At 36.2% G+C, this 20364-nt stretch overlaps 1 protein-coding gene across 1 annotated transcript; it reads left to right on the forward strand.

The window, feature by feature from the left end:
- Window positions 1-16459: 16459 nt before the first annotated feature.
- Window positions 16460-17743, forward strand: LOC148760694 (aspartic proteinase CDR1-like). Its single transcript, XM_088809431.1, has one exon. The coding sequence runs from the start codon at window positions 16460-16462 to the stop codon at window positions 17741-17743; it is 1284 nt and encodes a 427-aa protein (XP_088665557.1).
- The last annotated feature ends 2621 nt before the right edge of the window (window positions 17744-20364 follow it).

Below are 20364 nucleotides of genomic sequence, written 5' to 3' on the forward strand. Positions count from 1 at the left end.
AAGATCGAGAGTGGCATACTAGCGTTGAAATGATTAATAAAATTAAATGTTTTTCAAAAAAAAAAAAAGTCAATTAAAACATAGCGCGTCTCACAATTTTATTGGAAGCATTGGACACTTTGCTTATTTGACTAACAATGTTGTTTAGTGTGCAAATTGATAAATAGAAGCAAATTAGTTCAAGTACTTAATTCCAAATTTTTATTCTTTAAATAACAAATTGAGAATTTGATTATAATTTGAACACCAAATATTTAATTAACCCTTTAAACCACAATGCAAATTATGATATCAAACTAAAGCCATAGTTAAAGAACCAAATTTACTCTTAAATTTATAAATTTTACTTTTAAAACTTTAAAATTTTTTAATTTATTTATTAATAAAATGATAGTGCATGATTTATTAATGGTTAAAAGACCTATCAAGTCCATGTACTATTCAATTTTGTTCAATTTAGTCATTATATTTAAAATCAAAGCAATTTAGTCTCTCAATTTTGAGAATTGAGTCAATTTAGTCCCTCCCCTTAACGATATCCAATTTTATCGTTAAAGGATAGCGTCAGCGCTGACGTTAGTATTGACGTGTCACATTTTGATGACTTGGTATGCCACATGACACTGAGTGTGACATGACAATGCCACATTGCACTATAAGATGACGTGGTAGTGCTTACGTGGCACTGACATGCTGACATGTTAGTGACACGTGTTAGATCAAAAAAATTTTGAAAAAAAAAAAATTCTACCATGTCATAGGGAATAAATTGAATAAAAAGATGTAGTATAAGGACTAAATTGAACAATATTGAGATATTGAGGTATTAAATTAAAAAAATATTTAAAAATTATAAATATTTAAGTAGATTATTGATATGCTTATTAATAAGTCAAATATTTAGGTGTAAAAGATTTATGGTGTTAAAAAATATATATAAATATTTCTTACTTGATTATTTGATTCTAGAATATGTAAATTAATTTATCTTTTTTTAACAAATTTAAGTTTGAATTCTCCGTTTATAAAAAAAATTTTGAAAAAAATTTCATACTTGAAGTCAAATTTATATGGATAACTTGTATTACGTTAAAATAAAATAATATAAAATGACTAAATAAATTCCTTTTTCTTCTATATATAATAGTATAAAAATTTAAAATTTATTTAACTTAGTTTTTAACTTGAGCTAAAGTCAAATTAGCAAAATATACTGATTTAATTTTTTTCTTTTAAAAAAATGAAGAACGAAAATATAAAGTTAACGATGATTATAAAAATAATTCCTCATTCTGACTTACTTAATTTGTATATGACAAACCTCTTATTATAACCATAGACTCTAAGCTCCACCCTTTCAATTTTTTTATTTATTTTTTATGTTTTTATTTTATTTAATATTTCAAGTTATAATTTGAAATTTTTTATATTAAAGACTGCATTTATGGTTGATAAAGTTAAATATAGCTATAAATATTTGTACCATTTTATTTTATTAACAATTTTTTTGTAGATTCAAATTAATAATTTAAATTTAAATTTAGTAGAATTTGATTGTGGTATTTGAATTTAAATAAAAACATTTTATAAGAAATTTTGAGTAAATTTAAATAAAAGGTAAATTGGGTAAGAGTTGAATAATTTCAAAAGAATGTATATTTGTAAATTGTGAAAGTTGGAACTAAATCAATATATTGAGTAAATTTAAATAAAAGTTAATCTGGGTAAGAATTAATGAGACGCCATGGAGGGAATCTGTGACACGCTAGAGTTAAAAGTTGGTGACACACCATAGTGAGAATCTGTGACACGTCAGCATTTAGAGTTGGTGAGACGCCATGGAGGGAATCTGTGACACGCCAGAGTTAAGAGTTAGTGACATGCCATGGTGGGAATCTATGACACGTCAGCGTTTAGAGTTGGTGAGACGTCATAGAGGGAATCTGTGACACGCCAAAGTTAAGAGTTGGTGACACGGCATGGAGAGAATTTGTGACACGCTAGCGTTCAGAGTTCATGAGGCGCCATGGAGGGAATCTGTGACACGTTAGAGTTCAGAATTGGTGACACACCATGGAGGAAAATTGTGACACGCCAGAGTTCAAAGTTGGTGACATGCCATGGTCATAGTTTAGAGTGTGTGACACGGCATTGCTTGAAAAGCTGACACGCCATGGTCATGGTTTAGAGTGTGTGACACTGCAGTGCTTGAACAGCGGACACGTCATGGTTTGAAGTAGAGAGAGAAAAAAAAACGAGCAGTTAACATGGTAATCGTTTGGACTTTCATTGAATTAATTCCCCTTTTTCAGAATAAATAAGAATATTACAAGGCCATTTTTCATTTTAAACAGTTATTTTTCAGAATTTCTAACGTTTGTGTGATTCATTTCTCATTCCCGTTGGTACCGGAGTGTTTGAGAAGGCTCTTTGCAAGCGTAACAGCATCACAGCGCCAGCAACAATGTCTGCCATGAGTGAAGAGGTCAGTGAGTCTCAAATTAAAACATTCATGTGTTCGTTAATTTTTTTGGTTTTTTGTTGGGTTTGTTTGATATGTTCGTGTTTTTTGTTTTGTTTTACAAATGTTTAGATTGTGTTTTCTTGCTGGTTTGATGGTTGTTGGGCGTTAAGTCGTAGTGGTTTTAGGGGTTTTGGGTGTTTACCGTGTGACGCCATTGTTATTATAGTTAGTTATTGGCGTGTCAGGTTTATATGATTTGATTTGATATGCATAGCGTGTGACAACATTTTACTTGATATGCATAACGTGTGTCAACATTTTACTTGATATGCATGGCCTGTGATAGCATTTTACTTGATATGAATGGTGTGTCACAACATTTTACTTGTTATGCATGGCGTGTCACAAGATTTAACTTGTTATGCATGGCGTGTCACAACATTTTACTTGATATGCATGGTGTGTCACAACATTTTACACAACATTTTACTTGTTATGCATGGCGTGTCACAACATTTTGCTTGCTATGCATAGCGTGTCACAACATTTATTCCTTATTTATGTCTTCAGTATACCTAGTTGCACATGACAGCTTAACTCACTAGTGCATGTGTGCCATGTTTTGCAGATCCAATGCAGACAGTATGAGGATCTTGACAATTTGCTGATCATGTCGAAGGAGAAGTGGGCATTCAACATTGCAATTAACACCCACTGTAAGTGGTCGCAGCTGCATTACATCACAAAGACTCTCCAACAAAAGTGGGAGTACAATGCAGTTAAGCGTACGTGCTTCGAAATGCTCATGGACGTCTATCCATAGGGGTACTTTTACGCCGGTCTCTTGCACAACATCATGATTTGCCGGATCACTGAGAGCCAGTCAATGGACCCCAAGCTATGGTTTGCCATTGGCAAGAGTAAGGCACGGCTATCAAAGTAGGAGTTCTACCTCATCATCGGGCTGAAGTTTGGTCCAATGCCTGATGTGTTCAGACTACCGTACGAGGTTACTGCGGAGGGAATTCATGACAGATATTGAAACGGGTAAAAGAGCGTTAAGTTGCAAGCTTTACTTGATACGTTTCGCGAGGGTAACTTCCAGCGACCAAGAGACGCGACCAAGATGGCACTCGTCTTGATTGCAAATAACATTTTATTTGGTCAAGACTACCGTAGACGAGTGACGCCTTGGTTGCTGTCATTGGTGAAGGACATCGACGCTTGGAATGTCTTCCCATGGGGGCACTATGTTTGGAAGTTGACCTTGGACTACCTTTTGAAAGGGTTCGAAGTGCCTGACTCAATAGTGACAAAGGAAACTCGGTTATGCTACAACATTTACAGATTTGCATGGGTGATACAAGTACTATCACGTAACATTTTTTAGTTTCCTTTAGAAAAAATAATTTATAGGTGCACTCGTTTATGATTTACGGTCTGATAATGGTTACATTTGACTTGCAGTTCTAGGCAATGAAGGATATTTCGGCCCTCTAAAAATAGTTGCCCCTTCTAGTTCGAAAGACAACGTCTACCCACGAATGTGCAGATGAGATTGCAATCAGAAGCCAAAAGACTTCTACAAGGCAATTCAGAAGTTGGAGTCATCTGACCATGTAAGTGAAAAACTGTTAATTTTTGCTTTATGTTTGTATAATAATTTCCCCTATTCGATAATAACAAGATTTTATTTGTTTATTTGCAGTTGTGGGCACTAGAGACGTTGAAACCCATTGCAGATGAGGCCCTCTGGGAGTATTTTGTGGACCTTGATGTCCCGTTATTGGAGGGCCACGAGTACGTGCCAATAGAGCACATGGAGGATTGGTCGGATTAGGGCTTAGGTGTAAGGCAAAAAAGGAGAAGCTTGAAAGAGAAAAGAGTTTTTGGTGGCACGAAGCGGATGCGTACCGCTGCTGCTTTAGTTGATGAGCTATCGGGCCCTGAGTTGATGGACGAAGGGGATGACCATAGTCAAGGTAGTGAACAGCCGGTAAGGACAATTCTAACAGTTTTGTGTTCTCCAATTCCATTTGTGATTATCAAATAACATTTCTGTGTTTGCAGTTGAACCATGTGCTGGGAACTTCAGAACCACCCACCGATCTTCCTCAGACGCACAGTGGAAACGACCCGTCGATAAGATCGGTTTTAACGATTTGTGTTCTACATTATCACATATGTTTATCGAGTAACACAGTAATTTCTGTTATTACAATTTACAAAAATGATGAAAAGTCCTCAAGCACCAATCGGTTTGGCTCCACCGCAGACAACTAATGAGCCGCTAATAAAGATATTAAAGTTGTAACAGTTAATGTTCAACAATTTCATACATGATTATTGAATAACATAGTTATTTATGTATTTACAGTTTACGGAAGCAATGATAGGTCCTTAAGCACCGATCGGTCCAGCTCCACCACAGACTGCTAACGAGCCACCGGTAAGGATATTAAAGTTGTAACGGTTAATGTTCAACAATTCCATACATGATTATTGAATAACACAGTTATATATGTAATTGTAGTTTACGAAAGTGACGATAGGTTTTTAAGCACTGATCGGTCTAGCTCTATCGCAAACTGCTAACGAGCCGTCGGTTAGGATATTAAAGTTGTAACAGTTAATGTTCAACAATTTCATATATGATTATTGAATAACACAGTTATATATGTTATTGCAGTTGACCTAATTGAGAACAGTCAATGATAGAGCAGTCACTACCCATTAACTCTGATGGATCATGCGCAAGCATGAAAAAGAGATGTTGGAGTTGAAGGCTTCAATTCAGTCATTGAGTCTAGTAATACAGACGCTTGAGGACTGTATTGTTGCTCGGATTCTTGATGGCCTTAAATCACAAGTACGTTATTCTATCTTTGCTTGTATTTTGGTGGTTTGCGTTTAGCAACTGTTTAGACTATGTTTTCTTGCTGGTTTGATGGTTTTTGGGGTTAAGTGGTTGTGGTTTAACTGGTTTTGGTCATTAGCGAGTCAGGACATTTGTATTATAGTTAGTTATTACCGTATCAGCCTTAGTGTGTGACAATATTAGACTTGATATGCATGGCGTGTTAGAACATTTTACTTGTTATGCATGGTGTGTCACAATGTTTGATTTGATATGCATGGCGTGTCAAAACAATTTGCTTGTTATCCTTGGCGTGTCACAACAATTTGATTGTTATGCATGGCATGCCACAACGTTTAACTTGTTATGCATGGCGTGTCATAACATTTTACTTGTTATGCATGGCATGTCACAACATTTTACTTGATATGCACGACATGTCATAACATTTTACTAGTTATGGTTTGTGGTATTTTATGAGCTAACTAACGGTTTTTCCCATTTTGTAAGATGGTCCATTTCAAGATGCTAGTCTGAAGCACGATGATGCTGATGATGGGCAGCATCATGAACCTGGTGTTCACATTGACAATGACGTTTTTGGTGCTGACGGAGAGCACATAGCTCATGTCGATGACGTCATCGATGAAGCTGTGGCAGTGGATGTCACCTTTCAATTAGATGATGCTGAAGGAGAGCATGTTCCTCTGCGTGAGTCCATTATCGATGCATCTGCTAGAGGGGATGGGGACCCTGACTCAATCGTGGCTGAAGGAGAGCATCTTCCTCCTGTCGATGCATTCATCGAGGTAATAGCAGGAGCTATCGTTCTTTATCGTGGGAGCACTTCTGATGCAGTTGAGATACGATCATCGTCACTAGAGTCATCTGCTGTCCATCATGGTGCAATAGAAATTTTAGACCCAACTGAGCAGGCACGGCTGAAAATGGCAAGCAAATACATGGCAAACGCGTATGTCAACCCTTTAGTGACCCGTCGAGATGTGAGGGATACAATTGTAGAAGCCTACGAAGCTTTCAAGAAAGATGAGTACTCGAGGTAAGCTCATAAATAACATTGCAAATATTATTTTTTAATGAAACATTAATCTACTAAGACTTTTGAAATTCATTATGTTACATATGCAGGCGTAACATCGGCGTCTTAAAGGATCAAGGGGCTGACTTTTTCATAACTGTAAAGGATCCCAATGAGGAAATGACAAGTGAACATATCAATGCATGCCATAGCCTACTCTGCAAGCGAATGACAAGGCCGAAGTCGAAGCTGCACACTACCCGTGCATGCGTGGTTGACATGACATTCTTCTTAAGTTTATTTGAAAATTGTTTAATTCTATAAATACTAAGTTTTTGATTGCATGAAGTGTAAGCTAATGTTTACATGTTTCACAGGACACCATCCGTATGCTACACATGAAATTTCCAATAGAAGATGCCAGGCCACAATGCAAATTCTAGATGAGTTACGGGGGTACGTGGAGGGTGAAAGGCCGACATACGGTAAAAAATGGGAAGATAATGATTTCATCCTCGCACCTTGCAATGTTGGTGGGCATTGGGTGGTTGCGAAGATTGACTTGGTGAGGTGGACGATCAAGGTGCTAGACTCCGTAAAAACTTCGGATGTGAAGGATAACAGAGTTCGTGTGAGTCAGATGACACCTTTGACGACAATGATGCCATTCATCTGCCACCAAGCCGATTATTTCAACAACACATGTCGGAAGAGACGGGATTTGACGCTGATGCCATTGGATATTCATTTGCCAAAAGCTAAAGTGCATCTGCAGAATGATAGTGTCAGCTGCGATATGTTCATGATAGGGTACATGGATAATATTTTGCAATCAAAATAGATCAGAGTTAAGTAGAATATGATTGCAAAAATGTGTCGGCAATACGCTCTAGAAATTTTTTCCAACAGTTGTGAGAGCGAACCTTGAACATATAGGCTTTTGTCTGTACATTTATTGTATAAAGAATTACTTTTATACAATTAATTTTATACATAGTATTTTTTGTGTACACAATTTATTTTATACAATTTATTATATACAGAATTAATTCTTTCTGTATACACAATATATTTTTTACAATTATTTTATACACAATTAATTTTTTGCCTATACACAATTAATTTGATACAAATAATTTTTTTTCTTTTCTATACACAATATATTTAATTTGATACACAGTCGCAAGAAGTCAGCGTGTGATGCTATAAATCTGCTACCACTTAACGTGTCCCCACATACATCTGCTTGCACTCAGCGTGTCACCCCATAAATCTGCAAGAAGTAAACGTGTCACACCGTAAATCTACTAACACTCAACATGTCAGCCGATAAATCTGCTTCCACTCAGCGTGTCAGAACAATTGGGTCGTGCCGTGTCATGCCATAAATCTCCAGATACACAACGTGTGACGCCATAAATCTGCTTCCACATGGCATGTCATAACAATTGGGCCGTCGTGTGTGACCCCACGATACTGCACCAAGTTAGCCATGTCACGCCATAAATCTGCTTGCACTCAGCGGGTCACAACTGTGAAACAGCGTCTCACGACTGTGAAATAGCATGTCACGACTCCGGTGGTCTCTATACTCAACCCAAGTTGGCATTAATTAATTTCCAGGTTTGTTGTCTTTCTCTTCGAGGCACGTCGGCTGCACCAGCCCAACATTACATTGATTAATATTGAATATATAGATTTTTCCATCCATCTAATTGCATCTGCAGCATGAGAGTTTTGTTTCATGTGGATTGTTCTGTTTAGATGATGAAATTGAATGATTGGTGTCCATGTCATTGAGATCACCTTTCCACTTAGGAATTAAGCCACAATAATTAAATCCAAGGTCTCCGCTCATCTCTTAATTGGGGTTCGACTTGTTCTTTATTGGTTGTTACATGTATATATATTCCCTGATGAAATCTTTTCCTGCCTTGTTGTGCTTTTCTCAAACCTTCCATAACCAAATCTTTGATTCTTTATGTTTAAGTAATGTTTTCAAACTTTCCCCTTCCCTTCCATTTCCACATACTATTTCATGCTTAGCCACTCCATCCATCCATCCTCCCTTATTTTTCCTGTTGTTTCAAGGCCAAAATTCTATCCTGCCATTATAAAATAGTACTTATAAAATTACACACCAGTACTACTAATTTTGTGCTTATTTTTATATATTATTAGTTATTGGCATGTCAGCGTTAGCGTGTGCCAACATTTTCCTTGTTATGCATGGCGTGTTAGAACAATTTAATTGTTATGCATGGCATGTCACAACGTTTAACTTGTTATGCATTGAGTGTTTAACTTGTTATGCATAGTGTCAGAACAATTTACTTGTTATGCATGGTGTGTCAAAATAATTTAATTGTTATGCATGGCGTGTCAACGTTTAACTTGTTATGCATGGTGTGTCAGAACAATTTACTTATTATGCATGGCGTGTCAGAACATTTTGCTTGTTATCCATGGCGTGTCAAAATATTTTGCTTGTTATGCATAACGTGTCATAAAATTTTACTGGTTATGCATGACGTGTCACAATACTTTACTTGATATGCATGGCGTGTCACAACATTTTACTTGTTTTGCATGGTGTGTCTCACATTTATTCCTTATTTATTTCTTCTGTATACATTGTCGCACATTATGGCTTAACTCACTGGTGCATTTGTGCCTTGTTTTGCAGATTAAACGCAGACAATATGAGGATCTTAACATTTTGCCTCTCCAAGAGACAGGGGAGTTCATGCAGTGAAGCGTACGTGTTCGAAATGCTCCTAGAGGTCAATCCACAAGCTTCATCTATCAAACTTTGACCTTACTTGCATGGTTGAGTTGATTGTAACCCGGTACAGTTTTCCTAGTACCCCAGGGGAAACATACATGGGTTTATCAACCCTCTGTATGAAGTGTGGAAACTCCATTGGTTTCAGGGATCGAGCCATCTCAGCTGATACTCCTATCTTTGCAAAATCAACAGCCATAGAGTGGAGAGTTGCCAATTCTAGGCTGGATCGAGACCTCGAATCATGGACCTAAAATTGGTAACTATTCACTATATGGTTGTTGATTTTGCAAAGACAAGAGCACCAGCTGAGATGGCTCGATCCTTGAAACCAAGGGAGTTTTCAGACTTCATGTAGAGGGTTGACAAACCCATGTATGCTTCCCTTAGGGTACTAGGAAAACTGTACCGCACTACAATCAACCCAATCGTGCAAGTAAGGTCAAAGTTTGATAGACAAAGCTTGTGGATAGACATCCAAGAGCATCCCGAAGAACGTAGGCTTCATTGCATTGAACTCCCCCATCTCTTCGAGAGTCTTTGTGATATAATGCAACTGTGACCACTTACAGTGGGTTTTAATTTGAGTATGGATAAGCATATGAGAGCCGAAATCCCCCAAATTAAAATATCAGGTTAGTCTGCATGTCAGGCCAAGTTTGTATGCACTCAGTGTGTCACCACAAGACTTGTAGGCAGAATGCTCTTAGTCGACTAACTGATATTGGCGAAATTTAATTACTCATGAAATAGAAAGGAATTTCATTGTAAGAACATAAACAGTTAAATCAAATGAAATAGAAAGTAATTAAATCAAATCATTAATTGTTTAATACAAGTGGTAATAAAATGTGACAAATGGGGTAACAGTATAGGGACTTTATCTCTTAATATTGGTAGCCATTCCATGCTTGTTGTTCCTTCATAAGATTTGTGTAGGCACTTGTACTTAATGTTGTCATTGTAGTTGAATTGGTTTTGCTTTACGGATTTGTTTGCTCGGTCATTCTATGAGCCACTTTTAGCTACGAAATTTATTGCTAAACATTTCAGGCAGATAAGCTTGTCAAGGCTCCTGTTTGATGGAGATTGTAATCGGAAACATTCTTACAAACAATGTAAAAATGCACTTTAACACAATCTTGATCAGATAGAGGCCTTGACAAGCTTATCTGCCTGAAATGTTTGGCAACAAAGTCCGTAACTAAAAGTGACTCATAGAATGACCGAGTAGACAAATCAACAAAGCAAAACCAATTCAACTACAATTTTCAAACACATTTAGTTAGGTGGACAAGTTGTCTTCATCCACAACACACCCTACATTTTCAGACATTGTCCTTCGTATTGGACAGTTGTTGCGTGTGTGACTAGTTTATCTGCAACTTGAACATGTTTTGGGTTGGCGCACTCGTGGAGGCATCGATTGACTTAGAGATGGTGCCGGATTTGTGGATGGAACTGCAAATGGGAATGGGTAGTTTTGTCTGTTATGCCCGTACCTCTTGCATTCTGACAGTTGATGGAATCCTTTTCCTCCTAGGTCTTCTCATTTGGACTTGCCAAGGTGAGGGCAAGATAGCAATTTGTTTCACATGAGAGGGGATGTCCCACTCACTAGGATGCCCTACCGGCCTAATGGATCCTAAATAACCCTCCACCAAAATGGTTGTCTGGTAGTAGTCAGCGCAGAATTCAATGGCTTCACAATTGTATTTACTGAAAAACACAATAAACTCAATCTTCAAGCACAATGTAAATGCTACGTTAATTACAATTCAAATAAGAAATAAAGATATTCTGACCTTATTGCTGCAATGGCATGGCTGCATGGCAGTAAATCTGTTTGGAACTCACAACATGAACATGTCTTCCTGAACAGGTTTACAAGTCCGTCCATCTTCCCGTCTTTAACTTTGAACTCCATTCGATTGATAAGCTTAACTAGAAAACGATGTGCATCATTGAACCGTTTGCTCAACTTCTTGGCAACCTAAGGGCTGAGGGGTGTGGTCACCTTAACGACTTCCTCGTACCGGTCATGGAATCAATGCTGGAATATTTCTCTAATGAACTTGATCAAAACAGTTATCGGCATTTATCTTGCATGCTTTAAGCATGAGTTAACACATTTCGCAATGTTGGATGTCATCATTTGGTATCCCCTTGCTGGTGAACATGCACGTGCCCATTTCTCAAGCCCTATTCTCATAAGGTTAGTGTGGGCTCCCAGGTGAATCTGTTATAGCTAGTTCATATGTCTGTTGAAATCAGCCACCTTATAGCAATCTCGAGCAAGGGTGAAAAGCATACAAACATCGTTCGTGCTTGAACTTGTTTTTAAAGTCTTATTTCAAGTGGTAACCGTATAAACCATGGTGCGCTTTTAGGTATGCATTTTGGATTGCTTTCTTAATGCCGAGATGCTGATTAGAAATGAACATAGTGTTTTCAAGACAACTAACCGCATCACGCAACTTGCTAGAAAACCACGTCCATGAGTCTTCATCCTTAACATGGCTGATGCCAAACGCAACTGGATATACAAGCTCGTTCGCATATTTGCATACAACGACAAAACAGAACACCTTTGAACCTGCCTTTCAAATGTGTTGCATCAATTGCAACCGTAAGTCACATTACATCCCTAAACCCCCGAATACAAGCCCCGTATGACTAGAAATAATATTTGAATCTTTCTTCCTCATCAGTAGCCACTGCAATCATTGTGTTAGGATTTTCTTGTTCCAACATATAAAAATACGAGGGTAGTAGTTGAAATGACTCCTCCGGTGGACCGAAAACAAGCCTCTCCGCATACTCCTTCACTTGCCAAGCCTTACCATACAAGCATTCCAATCCCCACTGAACCCTAATCTCACAAATTATATCCTTAGGTCTCAATGCTACTCCATTAGCCCGAAGCTTGTGTGATATAAGTTCACTAATAATCTTCACACTTGTAGTTGAAAACTGCCTTTGCAAACCATCAACGGTACATGTGTGTACTTTGTGGAATGTTCGAACCTGCCAATATTCTCCTCTATCAGGTAACTTCGTTGCACGTACACTGAACTTGCATGCCTTATCCTTGCAACCAATTTCATAATGAGCTTTACATGACCTTTCTACTCTTATCGTAAATTTCTCTTTTATAACCAACATGTTCAAAGCTCGTTTTAACTCGGCCTTCAATGAAAACATTCTTCCTTTGTATAAGCTATTTTCAGCATATGTCGACTCCTCAGTGGTAATTGTTTGGAAGGAGAACCTTTTTGCAGCTGCAATTACCCACGTACGAGATATCCCTGCATTTCTCTTTTCCTGATCACTATCATCGAGCAATGTATTAAGGGAACGAATCCCGTTTTCACCAGCGATGGGGTTATTGTATATGGGGTCATCACACTGAACATCTCCTACATCAACACCTCTAACAGGTTCCGTTTCACCTTCAACATTATTGCAAATTGGAATGTCATTGTCATAAAGGCAGTCATCGTTTGAACTGTCATCTTGCCACTGTTCAAGCCCATCATCTAAAGTGTCATCAAATCTATCTTCACTAGCAGCTAACAAATCCTCATTTCCCTCATCAAATGCAGTATTATCCTCCAGTGTCATAGTGTCACCCTCCAACCTCATATTGTTGTCCTTAACTGTCGTATTCTCATTTGACAATGGCATTACACACTTTACAGTTTCACCCAATCGTTGCATTTATTCGAGAGAAGCAAGAAATTGGTTTGATACATATCTTGATCGAAATTGTGCAGCCAACTATTTTGTGAATGTCGTCTGTCTACCGGGTTGCACAAACTCTTGTGCATACCTCAATTGCCATTGTTGTGGGTTACGGACCAAATGCTATGGTATATGTGAAGCATTGTAAATCTCATTTTGATTGAGCTGATTACCATGTTGTCCAACTTCTTCATGTGATATAATATTTGTTTGGAGTCCCTTAATGCTGACATACACAGCCGGAACATTCCTCTGTTCTAGTAGAATTAATGCAACATCCTCATCGTCCTTGATAATTGGCCGTGATAGCTCTCCAGGTGTACTGATCAATGCATGTAACTCAATCTCATCAATTTTTGAGTTTACCCCAACAACATCTTCAACCAACTTCATCAAGCCCACAAACGACAAATCACTCCTAACCCTCTACATTCGTGACTCACCACCCTTATAAATGCCATCCACCCACTGACCATCGTGTCTTATCACAAGTTGCACAATTGAAACCCCATTGAAATTTTGAAAAAAAAAATATTGTTAATCATTTTACACAATACATGCCGTGATCAAAAATTTGTCAGTCGTGTTGTTACACGCCATGCATATAACGTAAAATGTTGTAACAGGCTATGCATATCAAGTCAAATGTCGTGACACTCCATGCATCAGTATCGTGACACGCCATGCATCACTGTCGTGACACACCATGCATCACTGTCGTGACACACCAATCACTGTAATTACTGAGTCATTACACCAACAACCGTGACACGCTACAAACCCAAAAAATCAGTTTACTCACAACACGCCAGGAACAATTATAACACGTCCAAAACCCAAAAAACCAATTAACCCACGACAAGCCAAGAACAGCCGTGACACTCTAAAAACCCATAAATTCAGTTAACCCATGACACGCCAAGAACAGCCGTGACAAGCTAACAACCCAAAAAACTAGTTAACTCACAACACGCTAGGAATAGCCGTGACACGATAAATAACCCTAACACATGTTATAGATGCATGGCGTTTAACAACTCTAGGCAATGTTTCTAATCCATCTTCTAATTTACACCAAATGTTTCAAAAATTTAAGTGTGTTGTAGAAATAAACCCAATAACATGTACCTTGATGTCATCTCTACTATAGGGTTTGTTAATCTACGACAATGTGGCCAGATACCGAGAGATAGACCATAGCTCGATGACGATGGTGCTCAATAAAGAGTTGGAAGAGCTCTTATAGTTTAGAGATCTAAGAGAGTTGACGATGATGGTACTCAACAGAAACTTGCTAGAGTTGAGACAGTTTAAAGAGTTGAGAGAGAAAGATGACCGAGCCCAAATAGCTACGCGCATTGATTTTTATTTTTTTCTATTTTCTCTCTAGTGGGAGGCAGATAACTTAAACAATTGAGCATTTATTTGAAAAGATGTTTTTAAGGGCATTTTAGTCTACTCATGCTTATTTTTGGCTAGAAACAGATAACTTTATATGAGTGGTTATTTCTGAAATCACCTTATCACGAGATCCTTTTCTCACAATTTCCTTTTAAAGGTATTTTTTTTCCTCTCTATAGGATCATAATCCTATTGTTCTCTCTAATGGCATGATTGGTAGGGCCTTTGGCCTTTTAAATTCTTTAATTTCTAGCTTGATGACAATAGCTTCCAACGACTTATGGACTTTGAATGGAATTCTTTCTTATCTTCTGCTGATTGGGATATGAATATCTAAGAGAAGCTTAAGTATTTTAAATCTAAAATTAAAAGTTGGCATCAAAATTCTTTAGGTAATGTTAATGATAAAATTTCTCATCTTGAAAAGATCATTCAAGAGAAAACTCTTTTGCTGCAAGTTGATCCGTCCGTAACTCTTTTTTCTATTGAGATTTTTAAGTTGAAAATTGATCTATGGAAACTTTATACTACTGAAGCGAGGTATTGGCACCAGAAATCTCGACTTAAATGGTTCTTCGATGGTGACCACAATACCAAATTTTTTCATACTGTAGCTTCTAACCGAAGAAGGAAGAATTTTATTGATAAAATTTCTTTCCAGGGGATTGAGATCTTTTATCGGAAATCTATATTGGATGCTATCACTAGTCATTTTAAGAGTCACTATTTGGCTGCATCAAAATAACATGGTATTTCAAGGAAAGGTTTCGGATCTTTGTCAAGTGTATGAGTTGCCTTAGCTAAGGGTATCTCAATGGGCCAAGGCTAAGTAGCTGTTATGTGTTCATCAATTGTCAATCTTATATGTGATCCTACTTGTATAAGTGTTCTTAAAGGAAAGCTGAGTGCCAAATTTTCTTGTACCTAGGTTAGGCCTCATGTGGGCTTCTTAAGATTTAAGGCCAATGGCACCTCTAGAGGTTGCCCTAGTCCTGCTTGTATGGGAGGTGTGCTAAAGGACTGTAGCGGTAATGCCAAACTTTTATTTTCTAAGTCCTTAGGAATTGATGACTCTAATCTTTCTAAAATCATGGCTATAAAGGAGGCTTTTGTTCTTTTTGTGGCCTTTTCTTGGGCTTCTTCCCATTCTTTGATTATTGAATTTGACTCCATGAATGTGGTTAAATGGTGTAATAACCTAAAGACTGTTCTATGGTTAATGAAAAGTACCTTAAATTTGATCAATTGTTATAAAAATATTATTGCTCATTGGACTGTTGTTTAGCTCCTCGAGATGGCAACAAGTTGGCTGACTGCGTTGCTAAAGCTGGTGTGGATAGACCTTTTGATTTCATTCAAGTTTTTTAGTTTTTGAGGTGGTTCACTTGCTATTTTGCTTCTTCTTTCTACTATTACTCCTTCTGTTCCTTTGTTTTTGGCTTTTTCTTTCTCTAATTCATTTTGCTGTGGCTACTGCCTTTGTCTGTTTTTGTTCTTATTTTTTTTTTTGTCCTTGGCTATCTTTGGACTTGTGTTTTTGTTCTATATTGTTCAATGCCCTGCATCTGGTTCTTAATAAATTCCTTTTGCTATTACATGTATATTTTTATCTTTATGACCTTCTACTTCTCACTTTTTACTGCCCAATTACTTTATGACAAGAATTATTTCGAAAAGGGTAATTTATAAATTTTAAAAGTATGTATTATCGGAATGTTTTGTTAATTAATTCAATGATTAGTTAATATATTATCTGTTCAGGGATATGATAAAAAGTTAGATTATAATGCAAATTTTGATTAATAGGCAATATAAAATCAATTTTCACTCTGAATTAGATGTGAATGATTTACTGATAAATGAATAGTTACCTCTAAACATTTAAATAAGTCACCAGAGCTAACCTAAAAGTATATATGTATTAAACTCTCTAACCTAAATTGGGCAATTTTTGAATCACATTCTCTTTTTACCCTTATCTATCGAACACGAGCCAAAGATCATGAGCAACCTAGAAATATTAATAATGATTGTATGTACTTTTAGGTTGCTCATGCTTTTTAATTTAAGTATCCACCTTTGCCTACCTATGCCTATATATAAGATGGATGCTGATGGCAAAGTCCGCAATCAAAGAATACAGAGTGGTCTAAAGATTACAAAGTGGTCATGGCACAAATCCAGTCCCTCTTTTTAGCCTTCACAATTTTAAGCTTGAGTGGTCCAATCATACTAGCAGTACCATCTGATCCAAGAAGGTTGGTTGTTAATCTCATCCATCAAGACACCATTCACTCCCCTTTTCACGGTAAGAGTGAAGACTTAGCAACCCGTCTAGAACGCACCCTACAAATTAGGAGAACATTGCCAACCACTGATATCCAGGCTGACCTTGTTCCTATCCAAAACCTCTTTTTCGTAAATTTTTCTATAGGCCAGCCACCTGTTCCTCAATTAGCACTAATGGACACTGGGAGCAGCCTTCTATGGCTCCAATGTCAACCTTGTCATCGATGCTCCTATCAGAACAGTCCAATATATGATTCTAGGAGCTCCTCAACGTATACTATGTTGCCGTGCAGTTCCAAGTATTGTACCTATTCCCAACCTCTCAATTGCACCTCGTCCATTCCGTGTTTTTACAACCAGCAATATGTTAACGGTGTTGGTTCAATGGGAAACCTTGCCCAAGAGCAGCTTAGTTTTAGAACATTTGATGATGGCTTGGTTGTCGTGCATGATGTCATATTTGGGTGCGGTTTCAGTAATGGAGACCTCCAAGGGAATAAGCAAATGAACGGAGTGTTTGGACTTGGCTTCGAACCCGTATCATTGGCTACTCGACTAGCTAAGTTTTCATATTGTATTGGCAATGTTATAGATCCTAGCTATATTCATAATAAATTGTTTCTGGGTGATGGAGCTGGAGTCGAGGGAGATTCAACTCCTTTGAAAGCAATTGATGGCCAGTATCATGTTCTTCTCGAAGGCATTAGTGTTGGAGAGAAAAAACTTCCGATAGATCCTAATGTGTTCGAATGGAAAGGGGTGAACACCGGAGTGATCATTGACTCTGGTTCAGTTTCTACGTGGCTAGTTAAAGAAGCGTATGATGCAATTGTTAAGGAAGTCAAAAGTCTACTAGATCCTTGGTTGACTGAGACTTTTACGCAAAAAGATCATGTGTGTTACAGGGGAACAATAAATCAAGACCTCGAAGGATTTCCAACAATGACATTTCTCTTTGTTGGAGGAGCTGAATTGGTGCTGGACACGACAAGCCTGTTTTTTCAAATCAAACCTGATGAATTTTGCCTGCTTGTGCGGCAAATGATTGACAGTGATCAGTCTGTTATTGGCTTGATGGCACAACAAAATTACAATGTCGCTTATGACATTAATGGAAAGAAATTGTCTTTCCAAAGAATAGATTGTGAACTCCTAGCTGATTGATGAAGTGCAATTGCCCATACCAAGCAGAAAACACAAATTTCTTTTCTAGCATATTATTGTTCACAAGTAACATAAGGAAAACGTTTTTTTTATTAATATTTAAATTAATAATTATATTTGGACAATTGTTGCTTTTTTTTTCCAAGATTCGAGTAGTTAATTCATAATGAACTCACTTAACCAAGGGTTAATTATTAATAGCAATTAATTTCTTTTATATATTGAAAAATTAAAACATATTAGGGCATCTTTTGCATACATTTCATCTTAGTGAAATTAATTCCTCACGTCTTGATTGCTTTATTTCTTCCACTAGAAACCAGAACGGAGAAGAAGAAAACTTGTTTAGCTAAACCAGAAAAGATATAGTGTATTCTATGTACAAGAACAAAAATATAGTAGTATGAAGGAATTTCAAGAAAGCATTAAAACAAAACCAAAGGATACAAAGGCAGCTCATGTTTCATTTCGTTTTGCACTAACAAATTATCGAGTCATTGAATACGCATTGATAACTGTTGGGAGGTGGGTTTATCCTTTTAGATGAATTTTCCACTCCTTTCTTGATCAAAGAAGCTTACTTTATGAATTTTTTGTGTACATAACAATTTTTTTGTTCTCATTGTTATAGAGCGGTTATTAGAGTTCACCACGAAGAATTACACATTTCAAAACCTTCTAACCTTAAGGAAGAGAATGAAAAACAATGTAAAGAATGAGAGAAAATGTTTTAGTCTTTCTAATTATAGAATAATTTACGTTCACTCTTGCTTGTGTGAAAAAATGAGTACGTTTGGTTATTATTTATAGACACGTGTTGTTCTAATTTTCTATCTAAGTATACGTATCGAACAGATAATATAATGATAAGCAGAGTGTTGATCCCATAAAAAATTGATCAAAAATTTTGTTAAGTATTAAAATTCTAACAATTTAATCTTATCCAAACAATTGAAATAAATTAATTAAATAAAATTAAATCACAAATAACTAAAATAAAATCATAACAATAATAAATAGAGAAAAATCAATTTAATTAAGTCTAGGGTTATAACATCCCTTACACTTCATCCAAATCTTGCCTTTCTTATTTTAACTTACTTTAATGGATTGAATTGCCAATCTAGAATCCTCAATTATTTATAAAGCTCTCTCGAAGCTTTTATAAAAATAACTATTTTAATCAAAACACTATATCTCTATATGTATTGAAATTAAAATAGATTCATTAAATTCAGACTTTAATCTTGACTATATACAGCATATAGGTATATCTCTATTATATACATAAATCAATTTATTCATCTAAGCAAAAAAATATGATCATATGCTATTCCAACCTTGGTCTACATTAAACTCCCTTTCTCAAGTTATTTTTAGGTTTCCAAATGAATTTAATTGGTGATTAATCAATTAAAAGTATTAAGAACAAATTGGAATAAACAATTCAATACCATTGAAAATAAGCAAGAAAGAGATTAAAAATTTAAACTATATGTGAGTTCAATTGCAATCCTTGAGACAAGAAATTAGTTATTCATAATTGAAAATAAAGAATATAAAACAATAGAGTTTAACCATCTCAAACAAAAGAAACAAGAAAACTAGAGAGAGAAAGAAAACTAGAGATTGGTAATCTTCAATCTTCCATGGTTGTTCTTGTTTTTCTTAAGTTTTGTGGCTAATATCCTCTTAAAATAACCTAAAATTGATTTCCTCTAGCTTCTCTTCAATTTAGCTTCATAAGGATGTATTTATAGGGCTCACAAATATAATTTCGGTCCAATTTAGACTCCTAGGTGTCTTTACAAACCCGTAGTGCCATGGTGCTAGCTTTCTAACACCACAGCGTCGACTTTTGATGCATTTTTCTTCTTCTTCGGGTAGAATTGAGCAAAGTGGTAGACATGAAAGTTATACCTTTACATCTTAGCTTTCCAGTGGTCTAAGAATAATGTCTTTTGGACTTCTGTAGTGGGAGATATGATTGAGGAACTAAAACATGTGTAGATAAAGCACTAGTCTATTATGCACCTTTTTTTACCAATTGAAGTTATTTTCGATCCTACTCTTGCAAAAACATAAAAATAAACATAAATAACATAAAACTAACATTATTAACTTAAAATAAACATTTAAATATAAATTAAACTAAACTAATAAAATAACTACAAATACCTAAATCCGATCTTAAATCTAGTCTAACTTAGCCTAATTAGGTATTTAATCTCCCATGAAATATATGTATTTGATGCACACATCAAATACCCCAAAACTTGAATCTTTGCTTGTCCCCAAGCAAAAGGAAGAACTAAAAACAAAACAATTAGCTAGAAATGCAATTCACCAAAGCATGAATTCCCATTTTTCTCTCAGAAATTATCCCACAATTTTAACTCAAGGTGAAACATAGATAATCATTAAATTCATGGTTAATTGTCAGTTAAAGTCCTACTACGCAAGTATACGTATCAAATAGATAGCATATTAGCAAACAGGGTATCGATCCCACGGAGAATTAATCTAAAATTTTACTAAGTACTAAAATTAGAACAATTTAATCTTATCCAAATAATCAAAATTAATTAATTAACTAAAATTAAAACCAACAAGGAAAATCA

The sequence above is a fragment of the Theobroma cacao genome, chromosome 9 (assembly GCF_053813885.1).
Source record: "Theobroma cacao isolate CCN51 chromosome 9, ASM5381388v1, whole genome shotgun sequence".
NCBI classification, from domain to species: Eukaryota; Viridiplantae; Streptophyta; class Magnoliopsida; order Malvales; family Malvaceae; genus Theobroma; species Theobroma cacao.

Coding starts and splice junctions, on each gene's coding strand:
- LOC148760694 (XM_088809431.1), top strand. CDS start 16,460: ATGGCACAAATCCAGTCCCTCTTTTTAGCCTTCACAATTTTAAGCTTG.